Source organism: Conger conger, chromosome 3 (genome assembly GCF_963514075.1).
Source record: "Conger conger chromosome 3, fConCon1.1, whole genome shotgun sequence".
In the NCBI taxonomy this organism is placed as follows: Eukaryota; Metazoa; Chordata; class Actinopteri; order Anguilliformes; family Congridae; genus Conger; species Conger conger.
The window spans coordinates 80,039,505-80,054,427 of NC_083762.1; the positions used below are offsets into that span (position 1 = coordinate 80,039,505).

General features: G+C 48.6%; 1 protein-coding gene across 1 annotated transcript in view; it reads right to left on the reverse strand.

Annotated features, from left to right (window-relative positions):
• Positions 1-4,630: 4,630 nt before the first annotated feature.
• Positions 4,631-14,923, reverse strand: part of plcl1 (phospholipase C like 1) — a 75,476-nt gene continuing 65,183 nt past the window's right edge. Inside the window, exons 6-9 of the mRNA XM_061233671.1 lie at positions 13,898-14,101; positions 11,948-12,023; positions 10,444-10,553; positions 4,631-8,007 (exon numbers count right to left, since the gene is read on the reverse strand). Coding sequence (XP_061089655.1) covers positions 7,816-8,007; positions 10,444-10,553; positions 11,948-12,023; positions 13,898-14,101 — 582 coding nt within the window. The 3' untranslated portion in view covers positions 4,631-7,815. The remainder of the gene's footprint in view (positions 8,008-10,443; positions 10,554-11,947; positions 12,024-13,897; positions 14,102-14,923) is intronic.

A 14,923-nucleotide genomic window follows, 5' to 3' on the forward strand; every position in this document is an offset into this window, starting at 1 on the left:
CGGGGCGGGGAGCTTCACACAGCGGCAGGAGGAGGCAGTGCCGGGTTCACGGGCCCCAGAAGCCCTGCAGACGGCCTGCTTTTTCGGCGTGTGGATTCCCGCACCTCCCAGGGTGGGGTGACCGCACTCCTCAGATACCCCCCCGCCCCTCCTGCCCGGCCGGGCGGGCGGTCCCCAGCGGGGACGGTTAGACGGGGCCAGCTCTGATGTGGAGCAGCAGCCAGATGTTCCTCCTCCATTAGGGGCTGACGGGCTGTCGTGTCCTACCCCCCGGTTATCACAGACTCCAATCTCCTCCCATCTGCTCCTCGCCACCCCGAGATACCCCCCCCCCCCCCGCCCCCAGCAGCCACCGCAGGACAGCGGATGGGGAGGGATGTGGTGAAGGGGGGGGGGGAGGAGGAGAAAGAGGTCAACTCTTAATTCACCACCGAGGGGACAAAGGGAGGGACAAAGTTCTTACAGTCTGCCTTTCCCGGCTCTTTCTCCTTTCCCGGCTCGTTCTCCCGCAGCACTGAGAGCAGTTGTGGACACACAATGATGTGGGCGTGCTGGCCTGTTGTCAGCGTGGCTGATGAACTTCACAAACTCACAAGCGCCTAAACAAGATGGAGTTTGGCCTGCTTTGAGCATCAAAGCAAATGAAGGACTGTAATTCACTTAGCCACAGTGTCTACATTTTGTTGCTGTTGTTGTTGCCGTTGTTTATAGGCCTAACGAATCTCTATCCAAATCTAAAAATATTGGAACAGAGCAATAGCACAGGATGAAGGGTGAGTTGTGAGTGTGGCTACTCCATATTGCAGTTTGGGAATTTGTTTTTATATGCCTGTCCTGTAAGTCATTGGTGCTCAGGCAGAAGTTCATGGCTTTCAAAGGTTGAAATATGAATATTTAGATCTGTGGCTTGTTCCATTGATGTAATCTATCCTTTGACAAAGGCATAAACATATATGTTGTTCAATTGGGTGCTTACTACAACGAAAATCCATATACACTCGATGAGCACTTTATTAGGTAGACCTGTACACCAGCATGTTAATGCAAATATTTGATCAGCCAATCATGAGGCAGCAACTCAATGCATAAAAGCATACAGACGTGGTCAAGAGGTGACAGGCCTAATTTTTCAGACCAAATGTCAGAATGGGGGAAGTGACTTCAATTGTGGGATGATTGTTGGTGCCAGACAGGGTGGTTTGAGTATCTCAAAAACTGCTGATCTCCTGGGATTTTCACACACAATAGTCTCTCGAGTTTGCAGAGAATGATGTGAGAAACAAAAAATATCCAGCAAGCAGCAGTTCTGTGGGAAAAAACAGTTGAGAGAGTTCAAACCTCGAAGTGGATAGGCTACAGCAGCAGAAGACTTATTAAGTCTAAGTGATCAACTGAATCCTAAAAACAGTAATGCTTGAAAATATACCATATATTGTATGTTTTCACAGTTTTCACATTACCAAAGAGACCTACTTAACGGGCGTAAAAAATAAAACATTGATGTTTTTGTGCCAAATGGCGAAAACAGGAGTGACAGCTGAGAGAAGGTACTCCACAAGATAATTATAAATAAATGATTTCTTAAATTATTAATTGCTTATTTTTGTTCTGCAGGCTATATGACCATGGCCAATAATTTCGTGTAAAAATAAATGACATTTTTTTTAAAGAAACACCAAACGAATCAATGAAGAAACACCAGAAATGCAGCAGGTTTAGAATGTCAAAACAAAAAGAAATCTAATTTAAACTAATTACAGTAAATCTAGTTTGGTATGTCGTTGCTATGTGGTTATTTGTCAGATCCCAGTGTAAGTAAAATGTCAAAAAGAACAAATATTTCATGTTTATTTACAGTAGGCTATTACGATATGTCAATCTCCTCAGCCCTTGAAATGTCGTCTAAGCCAACAATTCTCAGATATATCGCTATGGCTACTATGTTGTTATTCTATTTACCCTATTGTACGAATTCTGTTGGAAACGGTTGCGTTTAAAATGTAAAGGTACCCGTTAATTATTTAATACTGAGACATTTTCTGACTACCACCGGCTGTCTCTTTGTAGGAGTTATACAGACGGCCTCGATTTCATTTAGGATCAGGTTGATAAGTACGTGTGATACGTTTTTGATTAAACAGGTCACGATTACGGCGGTTGCATTTGAGGGTGGTGCTTTCTCTAGTTTTATAATCCATGTGCAACATTTAAATGGCAAATTACAGCAAACGGATAAAGAAAAACATCTTAGTCTAATTATCTTTAGTAAACAGAACAATTACGTCTTTATTTTTATTTGGGAAAGATGTCTCTTTAATTTCCATAATTTCGATTTGTATTTTAAAAGAAAAAATGAATTGTTTACGATAAACCCAATTCAAGATTTTGAAGTGGCTAAAAATCGTGTCTTGTGATATATCACCATCTGCTGGCGAATGAAGAAATATAATCGCTTATGAATCACGCATAAAGGGGATAGAACATCTCTAGGTTACATTAATAATAATAATAATAATAATAATAATACATATTATTTATGAAGCACTTTTCATTCACACTTTTGCACTTTTCACTTCTCTGAAGTATATGCAGTATGTGTGCATATTGAATGATTTCTTGGTAAAAAATAAATGGGAAGATTTACTTAAAGGGTTGTTGCTGTCAGATTTAGTTGCTAGAAGCACTATGCATTATCCATTACATTTACGAAAGATATAACAAAATGTAAAATGTTATGCTTTAATTCAAGCATCTCTAAAAATGTCTTATTTTTTTAGCAATAATGTTGAAGTAACAAAGTATAGCTATAAGTGAGGGAAGATGTCGTGCTGGTTAATTGCTTGAACGGGTCTCTCTTGAGAAAAGAGAGTTCATCTCACTGAGACTCACCTGTAAAAATATTCAATTTATTTTAAATTTACACCGTAATCCTGTTACACCGTAATCAAACCCCCGTTTCAACACAACCACAATTTCAAGGAAAAGTAGCTACCAGAGCAACAGGCAACCTCAAATCAGACATAGACCACGCGAACAACAGAGGAGAGAGGGAACTGAACGAAAAGCAGGAAAAGGACGCAGAGACACTAGCCGTAAAAGATAGTTCTATTTAGTCAGGGACACGTCTGGTAGCCTACATTTGTTAATCAAATAGAATACAAACTGGCTTTTTAAAATAAAAGCAATGTCATCGTCATTTTCATTTTTCTTTTTTTTTAAACAAAGTTGTTTCAATAAATACGTTTACAACGACAGCATGACAAAGAAGAACCAAATAAAATAAAGTAAACATTTGAAATAACTTTTAAAAAAAGCAACAAAAAAAAAGCAGAAAGAGACAGACACATGCCCACACAGTGCTGAGTACGATAGCCACAGAGGACAGCGGAGCTAATTAAGACACGCGGGTTAATTACTGCGCACCATGGACAGCGGGGCTAATTAAGACACACGGGTTAATTACAGCGCACGTAATGGCGAGGTACCAGGAGAGGATTAGACTCAGTTACAACACTGCAAAGCTCACGTAGCCGACATAGCAACATGGTTTACATGACGGATTCGTGTCATTTAAAGTGCGACAGTAAGGGTTAAAGTTGCCCGGCGCTCGAGCGTGTCACCGAATAGCGCAGAACTGCCGAGACTTCAGTTCTGACTTCACGTGCACCGGAAAAAAGAAAGGCAATATAGGCTTCTCACAGAAATGCTGACAATCAAATATTTAAAAGTGGGCCCCCATCGCCGGTAAGAGGATCCCCAGGGAGGTGGTCTAAGTTGGGTCAGGTGGGAGGCAGGGGTGGCTGCAGCTTTGTTCCGTGGGGTTGTTGGCCTGATTGGTGGAAATCAATTCCCGAAAACTGGGTCAGCATTGGGACTAATTAACTCGGTAATGCACTGTGTTTGAAGCTCCAGTGTTCAGCGCTCACAACATCGTGTCCAGGTATAATCACCTGTCGGTTGTTAAACGCAGGGTGTCGGAAGAGTCACAGGTCACCTTTCATTGCAGGTAAGACTCCGTGTGCTGTAACACAACACCAGGAACTCTACCTCGCGGAGAGAGAGAGGGAGAGAGAGAGAGAGAGAGAGATAGAGAGATATCCGGAGAAGCTCTTTGGTAATACTTCTGCATGTCAAATACAATCCCAAAGATCTACTTTCACAAACAAGGCTGCAACGAGAATCGATGAGGAGGGACAGTGGAGAAGACAAGAGGATATAGAATGATGAGGAGTGTACGGATGAAGAGTAAAGATGGAGCACAGCCTGGTGGCCTAAAGAAGATCTAAGCCCAGGTGAAGCAGAAGTCAGACAGAGGGGATGAAAGCATTTTTCTTGATACTTCGGAGAGACAATGGTTTTCCTATACAGGACTGTAAATCTGTAGAAGAACATCAGCAAAGCGATTGCAACTAGGTCGAAATGTCAACATGTTTTTTTTTTTTTTTTTACACTGCTTTGCATCACTATTAGTTTGATGTTCTCTCCCCAGCACCAGTCGGTGTTCTCTCCCCTTTAACAGCAATGGCAGCCATTTTTCAAGATGGCCACCGTTCAGTCACACAAAGCTGGCCGCCAATCAGTCACAATAAAATGGCCACCAGTCAAAAACACTCGTAAGGAAAGAGGCATGTTCTACAGGTTTCTGAATTTTAATGCAGGAATTGAATTTTATCACACAGCTATTGGACTAATCCTTGGCTTTGACAGTTCACTTGCATAATCCAAAACTTTGTTAATGATCTGACAAGTTGTAAATTGGCAGTTAGCAAGTCTGTGCCATGAGTCTTCTGTAGAGCAGTCTGTAATGTCCTGCAGTAAGGTAAGTTCAGAATCACGCTTGTGTGCAGAGGAGAATGGATGAAAGCTGTCATATGGGTCCAGCTGCATCTGCATTCCCCGCTGAAAGAAACAGCTCAAGCTAGGTTTTGAAACAGCTGGTAGGCGGTCGTAGCTGGATTTTACACCTTGCAGTGAAACATGCTGTGCTTACACGCACACGTTGAGCTACCTCCATCTGTGAGTGTGAACACGGGACACGGATATCCACGGGCATATCAGTAAAGCACCAAGTGCATGAAAATACTAAAGTGAGTAATGCATGTCTCAGGAAACTTCAGCCATTCATTCGGTTGTGGACCCTGCAAATAAACCCATGAGAAGAACGACCCAGGCTAGGTTTAGAAACAGCCGGTAGCCGGTTGACCGGTCCAGACCAGCTCCACACTCAACATGTATTGACCGGCTCGAGCTACATTATGTTTTGAAACAGCTGGTAGGTGGTCATTTCCCACTGGTCATAGCTGGATTTTACAGCAGGTGAATTTGTATTCTGTATCTGCAGTGGGGTCGTTGTGGGTAAAAGCAGCAGGTCCCAGCACGCAGTGTATCGGACATCCTAACAGCGTCCCTGGACAGACGTGTCTCTGCAGTGTTCAGAACACAGGCGCAAGTTTCATCTCAGCTTTGGGGGCGAGACACTGCTGAACCACTTAATCTGGCACAGTCTCACGTCAAGTCTCATGAGCACGCTGAGTCGAGCACGCCCAGAAAACAATGGCTCCAAGATGCCCTGCGGTTCCACAGAAGAACCCCGTCTAGTTCTAGGGCTCTGTGTCCATAAAGAACAAAAAAAAAAAAAAAAGCATTCCTAATAAATAAATAATTACTTTGTTATTTAGCCGACACTTTTATCCTAAGCAATGTACAGTTGATTAGACAAAGCAGGGGACAATTCCGAGGGCCCAACAGCTGGGGGAATCTTATCGTGGCTACTCCGGGACTTGAACCACCAACCTTCTGGGTCCCAGGCATGTACCTTAGCCGCTAGGCTACAGGCTGCCCCAGTCATGCACCTTAGCCACTAGGCTACAGGCTGCCCCAGTCATGTACCTTAGCCACTAGACTACAGGCTGCCCCAGTCATGTACCTTAGCCGCTAGGCTACAGGCTGCCCCAGTCATGTACCTTAGCCACTAGACTACAGGCTGCCCCAGTCATGTACCTTAGCCGCTAGGCTACAGGCTGCCCCAGTCATGCACCTTAGCCACTAGGCTACAGGCTGCCCCAGTCATGTACCTTAGCCACTAGGCTACAGGCTGCCCCCGTTCCTCAATAGAGAAGCCAAAGAATCCTTTTTTGGGGGTGCCGTGTCTTTCAGTCTTCCCCCCCAAAACCCACATGTATTGAACGTTCCCTGTGTCGCCAGGCAGCGGGCAGGTAAACATCCCCGCCTCTTGTCTGTGAAACACGATATCCCGGTGCTGCCGGCCGGACGTGGACGCTCCAGTGTGCACCTGCAGCTGGGTCACCCATGACCCTCCGGACATCCGAGACGCTCCGCGCCTCTCCGGCCGGGGGGCGGGGGGCGGGGGGCGAGGGGCGGGGGGCGGGGGGCGAGGGGCTCGCGTTTCCTCCTCTTCGGAAGACGTCCCTCAGAGGGGAAATATGTACCCGCCCGTCTCAGGTTCGGTTACCTGTGGACCACTTACGCCGAGTGACATAGACACGGCCTCGAGTGGAAGAGGGACGGTATGACTTAACGCCCGCCCCCCTGTGAACATACCTCAGCCCTTCACCACACGGCGAAAAACAAAAAAATAAGTCTGTCTCAACACGTATTTTAGTCTTGCATTAAGACGTGAAATCTAATTTATCTTAACTTTTTCGCTAACTAAGAAATATTGCCAGTGAGGTGAGACTCTTATTTCAAGATTTGCCAATGGGGTAAGAAAACTTCACTCATCAAACGGTAGCTTAAAACAAGTTAATATTTTCTGCTTTCAGATTGAACTAATAACATTGTAAGTCTCAACGCAATACTTAAACACTTGTTAAGACGGACTTTGTTTTGGTAGCGTACTCCGCCGTAATCACAATCCTGATCAGTCATATCTTCCGCTGATCCAGGACCAGTTACTGTGGCAGATATATTTACAGCCTGCCTCCCCTTCCTGACCTGATGGTTTATTACAGTCACAGACAGAAGTCTGTATCAGAGACTAATCAACCTTTGCACACTCCACTGTAAGTACAGACACAGGCACACACGCACAGCCCTGCAAGTTACCCATCCACCTCAGTCAGTTGTTGATTTTACAGTAAGGGCGTTGATTTTACAGTAAGGGCGTTGACTGTACAGTAAGGGAAACGTCCCCTAAACTGGGAGACGTACCACTCCCGCTCACGATGTCCAGAGCCTCCAGTAACCGGGCTCAACCGCATTCAAAGAACACACCGTGGAGGGAAGCAGATGCCCCGCTAACGTAATGTTCTCTGTTTCCATCACAGCAACGTTTAGACGACATTCAGACAGCATTTGCAAAAAAAAAAAAAAAAAAAACGCTACTCCTGAGTGTTGGAGAGGTTAAACCAACACGCCATTCAAGCTTTGAGAGTCTGAGACTCGGTTCTTGTCGAGGCTAGGCAATCTTCTCAGACAGTAGATTATTGACCCAACGTCCACCCACCAGTGGACTTCAGGTCCCTGGTACTCTCTCCTTCCCTCATCGTGTTCATGTAGTACCGTCACAAACATGTCAGTTTAATGCGCGAACGGGTTCATGTACACGGGCGGGGCAGTGGGGGAGGCTGAAATGTGCGGGGCCACAGGGGTAAACACACTTTAAACACTGCTCCATGGTCGGGTTCAGACAGCAGGCCGGTCCTACAGTTAGGAGGCTCATCCAAACCATTAGATAAAGGAGAAGGAACAAGGCCTCCATGTCATCCAGACCGTTAGATAAAAGGCGAAAGAGCAGGGTCTCTGTGTGCTCCTCTCCTGTCCAGTGTCACCGTGAGAAAGGGGGGTTTGGGGGAGTCATATGCGCCCGTTCCCCTGGGTGCTGCCCCTCCGGGGGTGGCTGGTGTAGGTGCCCAGGTCTGAGGAGGGCTGGGGCGGGTTCTGCAGGTCCTGGGGGGCGCTCAGTCCGAACGCCTCGCAGGCCAGAGCCAACTGCCGCAGGGCATCCAGGGCCTCCATCTTAGCCCCGCGGAGCAGGTCACTCTGCCCCTGAGAGAGAGAGGGAGAGAGAGGGAGGGAGAGAGGGGGAGAGAGAGAGGGAGAGAGGGGGAGAGGGAGGGAGAGAGGGGGAGAGGGAGGGAGAGAGGGGGAGAGGGAGAGGGGGAGGGAGAGGGGGAGAGGGAGGGAGAGAGGGGGAGAGGGGGAGAGGGGGAGGGAGAGGGGGAGAGAGGGGAAGAGAGGGAGTGAGAGAGGGGGAGAGAGGGGAAGAGAGGGAGAGGGGGAGAGGGAGTGAGAGAGGGGGAGAGACAGAGAGAGGGGGAGAGAAAGGGGGAGAGAGGGAGAGAAAGACAGAGAGAAGGAATAAGAGCGATAGAGTGAGAGAGAGGGAGACAGGGAGGGGGAGAGAGGGGGAGAAATTAATACACTGTCATACACATCGCTGACTGGACAGCACTGTCGTTGATACAGACAGATAGAGACAGGGAGAGAGAGAGAAGGAGGGCGATACAGAGAAATGGAAAGAGCTATCAATACACTATTACACACATCGCTGTCTAGCAGCACTGCAGAGAGAGAGGGAAAGAGACGGAGCTGTCAGCACTGTCACACACATCAGTAGTGTTTGGTTCTCTCTCTGCACACGCGTATGAGTGGGTCTCCTCCACCCCTGCTCTGCTCCGCGTGGCCTGCAGCTGCAGTGTCTGACAGGCTGGCGGGCGTGTGTTTCAGAGGAGAACCAGGGACCGCCCCCACCCTCCCAAACTGACAGCAGGGGCCATATATGAGCACATTCCTAATTTGAGTGGAACAGAAGATGCCAAGTAAAAAATAATAATAAAAAAACAAACTGAACAAATAAAGTGATATTTGTACGCGGTAATAACTTGAGAGGAGTTAATAGACAGTGGAGCTATTCCCACCACGTTACCAATATTCAGACAAATCGGCAAATCATATTTCTGTGGTTTTAGTCATGACAGAAATGAGCCTCCGTGATGAACAATGGAAAGCTGCTAGAGCAAGGACACGCTGTCCAACCCATGACACGTCTCCGTCTCTGCCCCAACGTGACCCGCGGGGAGTGCGTGAACAACCTGCTGGGAACATCACATCGTTTGTCCCTGAAATCATTTATTACTGTCATTACTTACCAGGGTTTTGATGCCGTTGTTGTTTTGTTACTGCCATTGTTATTATTATGGATAGCTACAATTTGTGTTAATAGTCATTTAATTATTTTTTTTATATTTCAGTTTTCCCTTTGGGCGTGCTTTGCATTCTAAATCGGTTGGAAGTTAATGTTAGAACCGTGATTAGGTTTTCTTAATAGATGGGTTTGTGTCCGAGGAGAGGAGGGGGCGTTTAGTGCCGTAAATGTAGTGTTCGGTACGGAATGTGACAAAGATGGTGTGTGTGTGTGTGTGTGTGTGTGTGAGGGCGAGAGAGAGATAGAAACACAGAGATAAAAGAGTAACAGAGAAAGAGAGTGAGAGAAACAGAGAAACAAAGAAAGAGAGAGAGAGATCAGAGAAACACAGCAGGGGTTTTCACAGTGCCTCTTCTGCTCAGTGTCTGTAGATCCAGCAGCCTCTTGGTAAACAACAGCATCCCACCCTCAGCCAGTCAGTGTGAGAGCTGAGAGACTCTGAGCCAAATCGAGAGAGAGAGAGAGAGAGAGGGAGAGGGAGAGGGAGAGGGAGAGGGAGAGGGAGAGGGAGAGGGAGAGGGAGAGACTCTGAGCCAAACTGTGAGAGAGAGAGAGAGACGGAGAGAGAGAGAGCTGAGAGACTGAGCCAAACTGTGAGAGAGAGAGAGAGAGAGAGAGACAGAGAGCGAGCTGAGAGACTCTGAGCCAAACCATGAGAGAGGGAGAGGGAGAGGGAGAGAGAGCTGAGAGAGAGAGAGAAAGAGAGGGCTTTCGGTCCATCATACCTCCAACACGGTGGTGTTCCTGGCCAAGGCTGGTCAACCCTGGTCCTGGAGAGCCACAGGGTCTGCTGGTTTTCGTTGTTACTCAGCACTTAATTGATCAATTTAAGCAGTTGATTAGACAGTGCTCATTTCACCTGGTTTCTAGGGTCTGAATCGTTTGCTGATTTGAATTGTCTGATTGCTTGAAAACCAAAACCAGCAACCCTGCAGCTCTCCAGGAGCAGGGTTGGTCACTCCAGGTGTACCCCGCCACCACCACAGTGATGTTCCAGGTGAACCCCCTCTCATACCTTCAGCACGGTGATGTTCCAGGAGACCCCCCCTCCTCGTACCTTCAGCACGGTGATGTTCCAGGTGAACCCCCCCTCATACCTTCAGCAGGGTGATGTTCCAGGGGAACCCCCCCCACCCTCATACCTTCAGCAGGGTGATGTTCCAGGGGAAACCCCCCCACCCTCATACCTTCAGCAGGGTGATGTTCCAGGGGAACCCCCCCCACCCTCATACCTTCAGCACGGTGATGTTCCAGGGGAACCCCCCCCACCCTCATACCTTCAGCACGGTGATGTTCCAGGCGAAGCTCTCCAGCGCTTTGCTCTGCTTCCGCCCCTTCAGCCCCTCCTTCTCCACCAGCTTGGGCAGGTCCTCGTGGAACACCATCCCTGATTGGAGGAGAAGCCGTCAGTCCAAACGCCCTCAGCCCCCCCTGGGGCACCTGTCCACCATCGTGTGCCACAAAGACCCCGTGAACAATACACTACTTCCCATAATAGCGTAGCGTGTCTGGCCTTGGAGGGGCTCCAAGCGTCTCTGGCAGTGGCCCAGTTCTGCCATGTTCCGTGTTCCTGACACGCCCGCTGGAAATGCGCATTAACTGGGTCAACCCGAAAGGTCAAGCCCCCTTCCCTCCTAATTCACAGCAACGCAAATTGCGTTTGCAAGATTCTTCTTCAGTTGTTTGGCATCTACAATCGCGGCTGAATTTAGAATGTCCAATTTGAGAACTGCGTACGCGAGCGTGCTCGCATGTACACCCCCGACGTTTGGCACGGAGGAGCGAGGAGAACTCAAGGTTCTCCTCCCAAACCATCAGCGCTGGCACAGAGAGTGAGCTCCTCAGCAGTCTGCTCCTGCGAGATTCTTTAAGTAGCACAGTATGTCTGTTACCTTAAACGGCAAACGCACTCGTATCCCGATACTTATTTCTCCAAAAACTGGGTCCTGGGTTTATCATCCAAAACAGTAGCCTGTAGTCTAGTGGTTAAGGTACAGTACATGACTGTGATCTGCAAGGTAGGTGGTTAAATCCCCGGTGTAGCCACAATAAGATCCGCACAGCTGTTGGGCCCTTGAGCTAGGCCCTTAACCCCCGCATCGCTCCATGGGAGGGTTGCCTCCCGCTTAGTCTAATCGTCGCTCTGGGTAAGAGCGTCTGCCAAATGTCATTAATGTAATGCAATGTAAACATTACAACCAAAGACTGCGATTGCTAGATACAGTCATTTCAATAATCCTTTTCTAATTTCCCTTTACGCCCCCTAGATCAGTCCAGCCAGTGTGTTGAGTGCCTGGTGGCTTTGTTCTCTCTGGATTAGTTAGTCCCATGCAGCGCTCTTAGTTCTAATGTCACATTCATGCTCCCAGCACAGTGTGTGTTACTGCCATCTCACCACCAGAGGGCGATACTCAGCCACTGTGCACACACACAGCCAGACTTTCTCCTGAGAAATCACACACACAAAGTATGAATGCCCGTACTAGTTATTGGAATTAAGTCTGGATATCTCCATTAGCACGCAGCAGTTCGATTTACCTCGTAGTGGAGGTCTTTAGTAGGTAAACGGAAGAAGATGAGGACCTGACAAGTCAAAGTTCTTCTTCTATTACTGTAACTACAAGTTCTGCTTTCCCACTGAAAGCCACCCATGCCAAGGCCTGGTCACCTGCTCCGGATGCTAAACCCGTCAGTTTTATGCGAAGCAGGGAGGATACTGACCCAGGGTCAATGAGGGGGGTGAACCATCAACACCAAGAAAAAAAGAAACCGCACTCTCACCTTCTTTCTGCACCTGGGCGATCTTCTCCTGCACACTGTCTGCATTCTCAATCAGCTGCCTGTGTGCCGAGATCATCTGAGAGGAACACACACACACACACACACTATGAGAACAGAAACACACACATATGCACTTGTATACGCACACACTCATACACACGTACGCATTAACATGCACTCACACGTGCACACACATGCTTACAAACAAGCAGGCACACACACAAACACACACTCATACACACACACACACATGCACCCACACACACACACAAATACCCACTCAGATATAAATCCAGGCACACACTTAGCACACATGTTCACAGTGTCTGACCAATGACAGGGCAGCAGCTCCACACATGTTCACAGTGTCTGACCAATGACAGGGCAGCAGCTCCACACATGTTCACAGTGTCTGACCAATCACAGAGCAGCAGCTCCACACCATGTTCACAGTGTCTGACCAATCACAGAGCAGCAGCTCCACACCATGTTCACAGTGTCTGACCAATCACAGGGTTCCGTGTGCTTTTTGGGGGGAAGTCGGACCCTTCGGATGCGAGAGCACATTCTGCTGCGGATTCCTCCGCTTCCAGAGCCTTCCGGCCGACAGCATTCCTGGAGCTGCCGTTCCCAGTCCGGTCTAGAGGGGCAGCGCTCCTTAACTGTCTCCGGAACGCTGTTCCCAGAGCCGGGATATTTATAACTCCGTTACAAGACCACTGAGCCCAGCTACAACGCAGGGTCCAGGGTGTGGGAAGCTAACGGGACCAACAGTGTGTGTGCGTGAGTGTGTGTGCGTGAGTGAGCATTCTTCAAGGGTTCAAATTGTGGCTGTGTGGTCACGCTAGGCCGTACTGTCCTCGAGGGTCCTCATTGCACTCGTTCCTGTGTTCAATCTGCACTTCATTGTACATCGCTCTGGATAAGCCTGAACTGTACTGAATGCCTGGAATTTCATGGAATGTGTGCAGCATGTGTGTGTGTGTGAGTGTGTGCAGCATGTGTGTGTGTGAGTGAGCAAGAGATAAGCATGTGAGTGTGACTGTGTGTGTGTGTGTGTGTGTGAGTGTGTGTGAAAGAGAGCAAGAGAGTGAGAGAAGGAATGTGTGTGTTTGAGTGTGTGCGGCATGTGTGTGTGTCAGTGAGAAAGAGATAAGAAATAATGATGTATGTTTGTATGTGCCTGTGCGTGACAGTGCATGTGTGTGTACGTGTGCAGTGCGTGTGTGTGTTGATGTGTGTACTGCACTCTGTGAAGTCCTTTCTGACTGTGCAGAGGTCAGACACGACTGTAGGTTAGACAGCTCTCTGTACTGAGTGAGACAGACAGCTCTCTGTACTGAGTGAGACAGACAGCACTGTACTGAGTGAGACAGACAGCTCTCTGTACTGAGTGAAACAGACAGCACTGTATTGAGTGAGACAGACAGCACACTGTACTGAGTGAGACAGACAGCACTGTACTGAGTGAGACAGACAGCACACTGTACTGAGTGAGACAGACAGCACTGTACTGAGTGAGACAGACAGCACTGTACTGAGTGAGACAGACAGCACTGGACTGAGTGAGACAGACAGCACTCTGTACTGAGTGAGACAGACAGCACTGTACTGAGTGAGACAGACAGCTCTCTGGACTGACTGAGACAGACAGCACTCTGTACTGAGTGAGACAGACAGCACTGTACTGAGTGAGACAGACAGCTCTCTGTACTGACTGAGACAGACAGCACTCTGGACTGAGTGAGACAGACAGCGCTCTGGACTGAGTGAGACAGACAGCGCTCTGGACTGAGTGAGACAGACAACTCTCTGTACTGAGTGAGACAGACAGCTCTCTGGACTGAGATGCTGGAGGCTGTGATGGGGTGAAGAGCGCACAGTCAGTACACTGAAGTGTCATCCTGGGGGCAGCCAATGGGAAGCCAGGGTGCGGCGGCGGCGTCTCACCGCGTCGTAGGCGCTGAGGAGCTTGCGCGTGCTGTCGGGCAGGCTGCCGAGCGCCTCCAGGCAGGGGTACCCCTCCCTCATCGCCAGGCTGGCCCCCGGGGGCCCCTCGGACGTCTGCAGCCGGGTGGTCAGGCTCTGGATGCACTGCTTCAGCTTGGCCACCGGGGGGAGCCCACACTGCTCTTTGAAGTGGACTGTGGCATTCTGCAGGGAAGAGGAGAGTCGTTACGACACCTCTCACACCCACACACACACACACTCACACCCACACACACACACACACACACACACACTCACACTCACACGTAATGTTACACGTTTGATAAGCTCCCGCAATGCGTATGAGACATTCTCAGACAGGAAATGTTGTAGTTCCTGTACAAACAGGAAATGGCACGTTGGCTTCCATCTCCGCGGGTTTTAATACACAAAGATTTCCCAGAAGCCCTCAGACAGCTGCTGAGAGTGCAGCTGCTCACAGTTTGAGTCCACCGGGCCTGACGACTGGGGAACACACCCTTTCTCTCGCAGTTACCAAGTGTGAGTGTGTGTGTATGAGTGTGTGTGTGTGTGTGTGTGAGTGTGTGTGTGTGTGTGAGAGTGTGTGTGTGCACACATGTGCCGGCATGCCAGAGTGTGTATGTGTGTGTGTGTACACATGTGCCGGCATGCCAGAGTGTGTGTGTGAGTGTGTGTGTGTGTGTGTGTGAGAGTGTGTGTGTGCACACATGTCTGCATGCCAGAGTGTGTATGTGTGTGTGTGTACACATGTGCCGGCATGCCAGAGTGTGTGTGTGAGTGTGTGTGTGTGTCAGTATATGATGTGGTGAGAAAGAATGTGTGCAATCACTTAGAGAGCTTCATGTTCTGGCTTTGTGAGACAGTATTATGTTACTGACAGTCATGGACATAGTCACAATAATGAGCCAACCCGCAAAAGACCCAGGTGGAGGGAGAGAGAGAGAGAGGGGGAGAGAGGGGGAGAGAGGGGGAGAGAAAGAGAACAGCAGCACAGCACAGTTAATA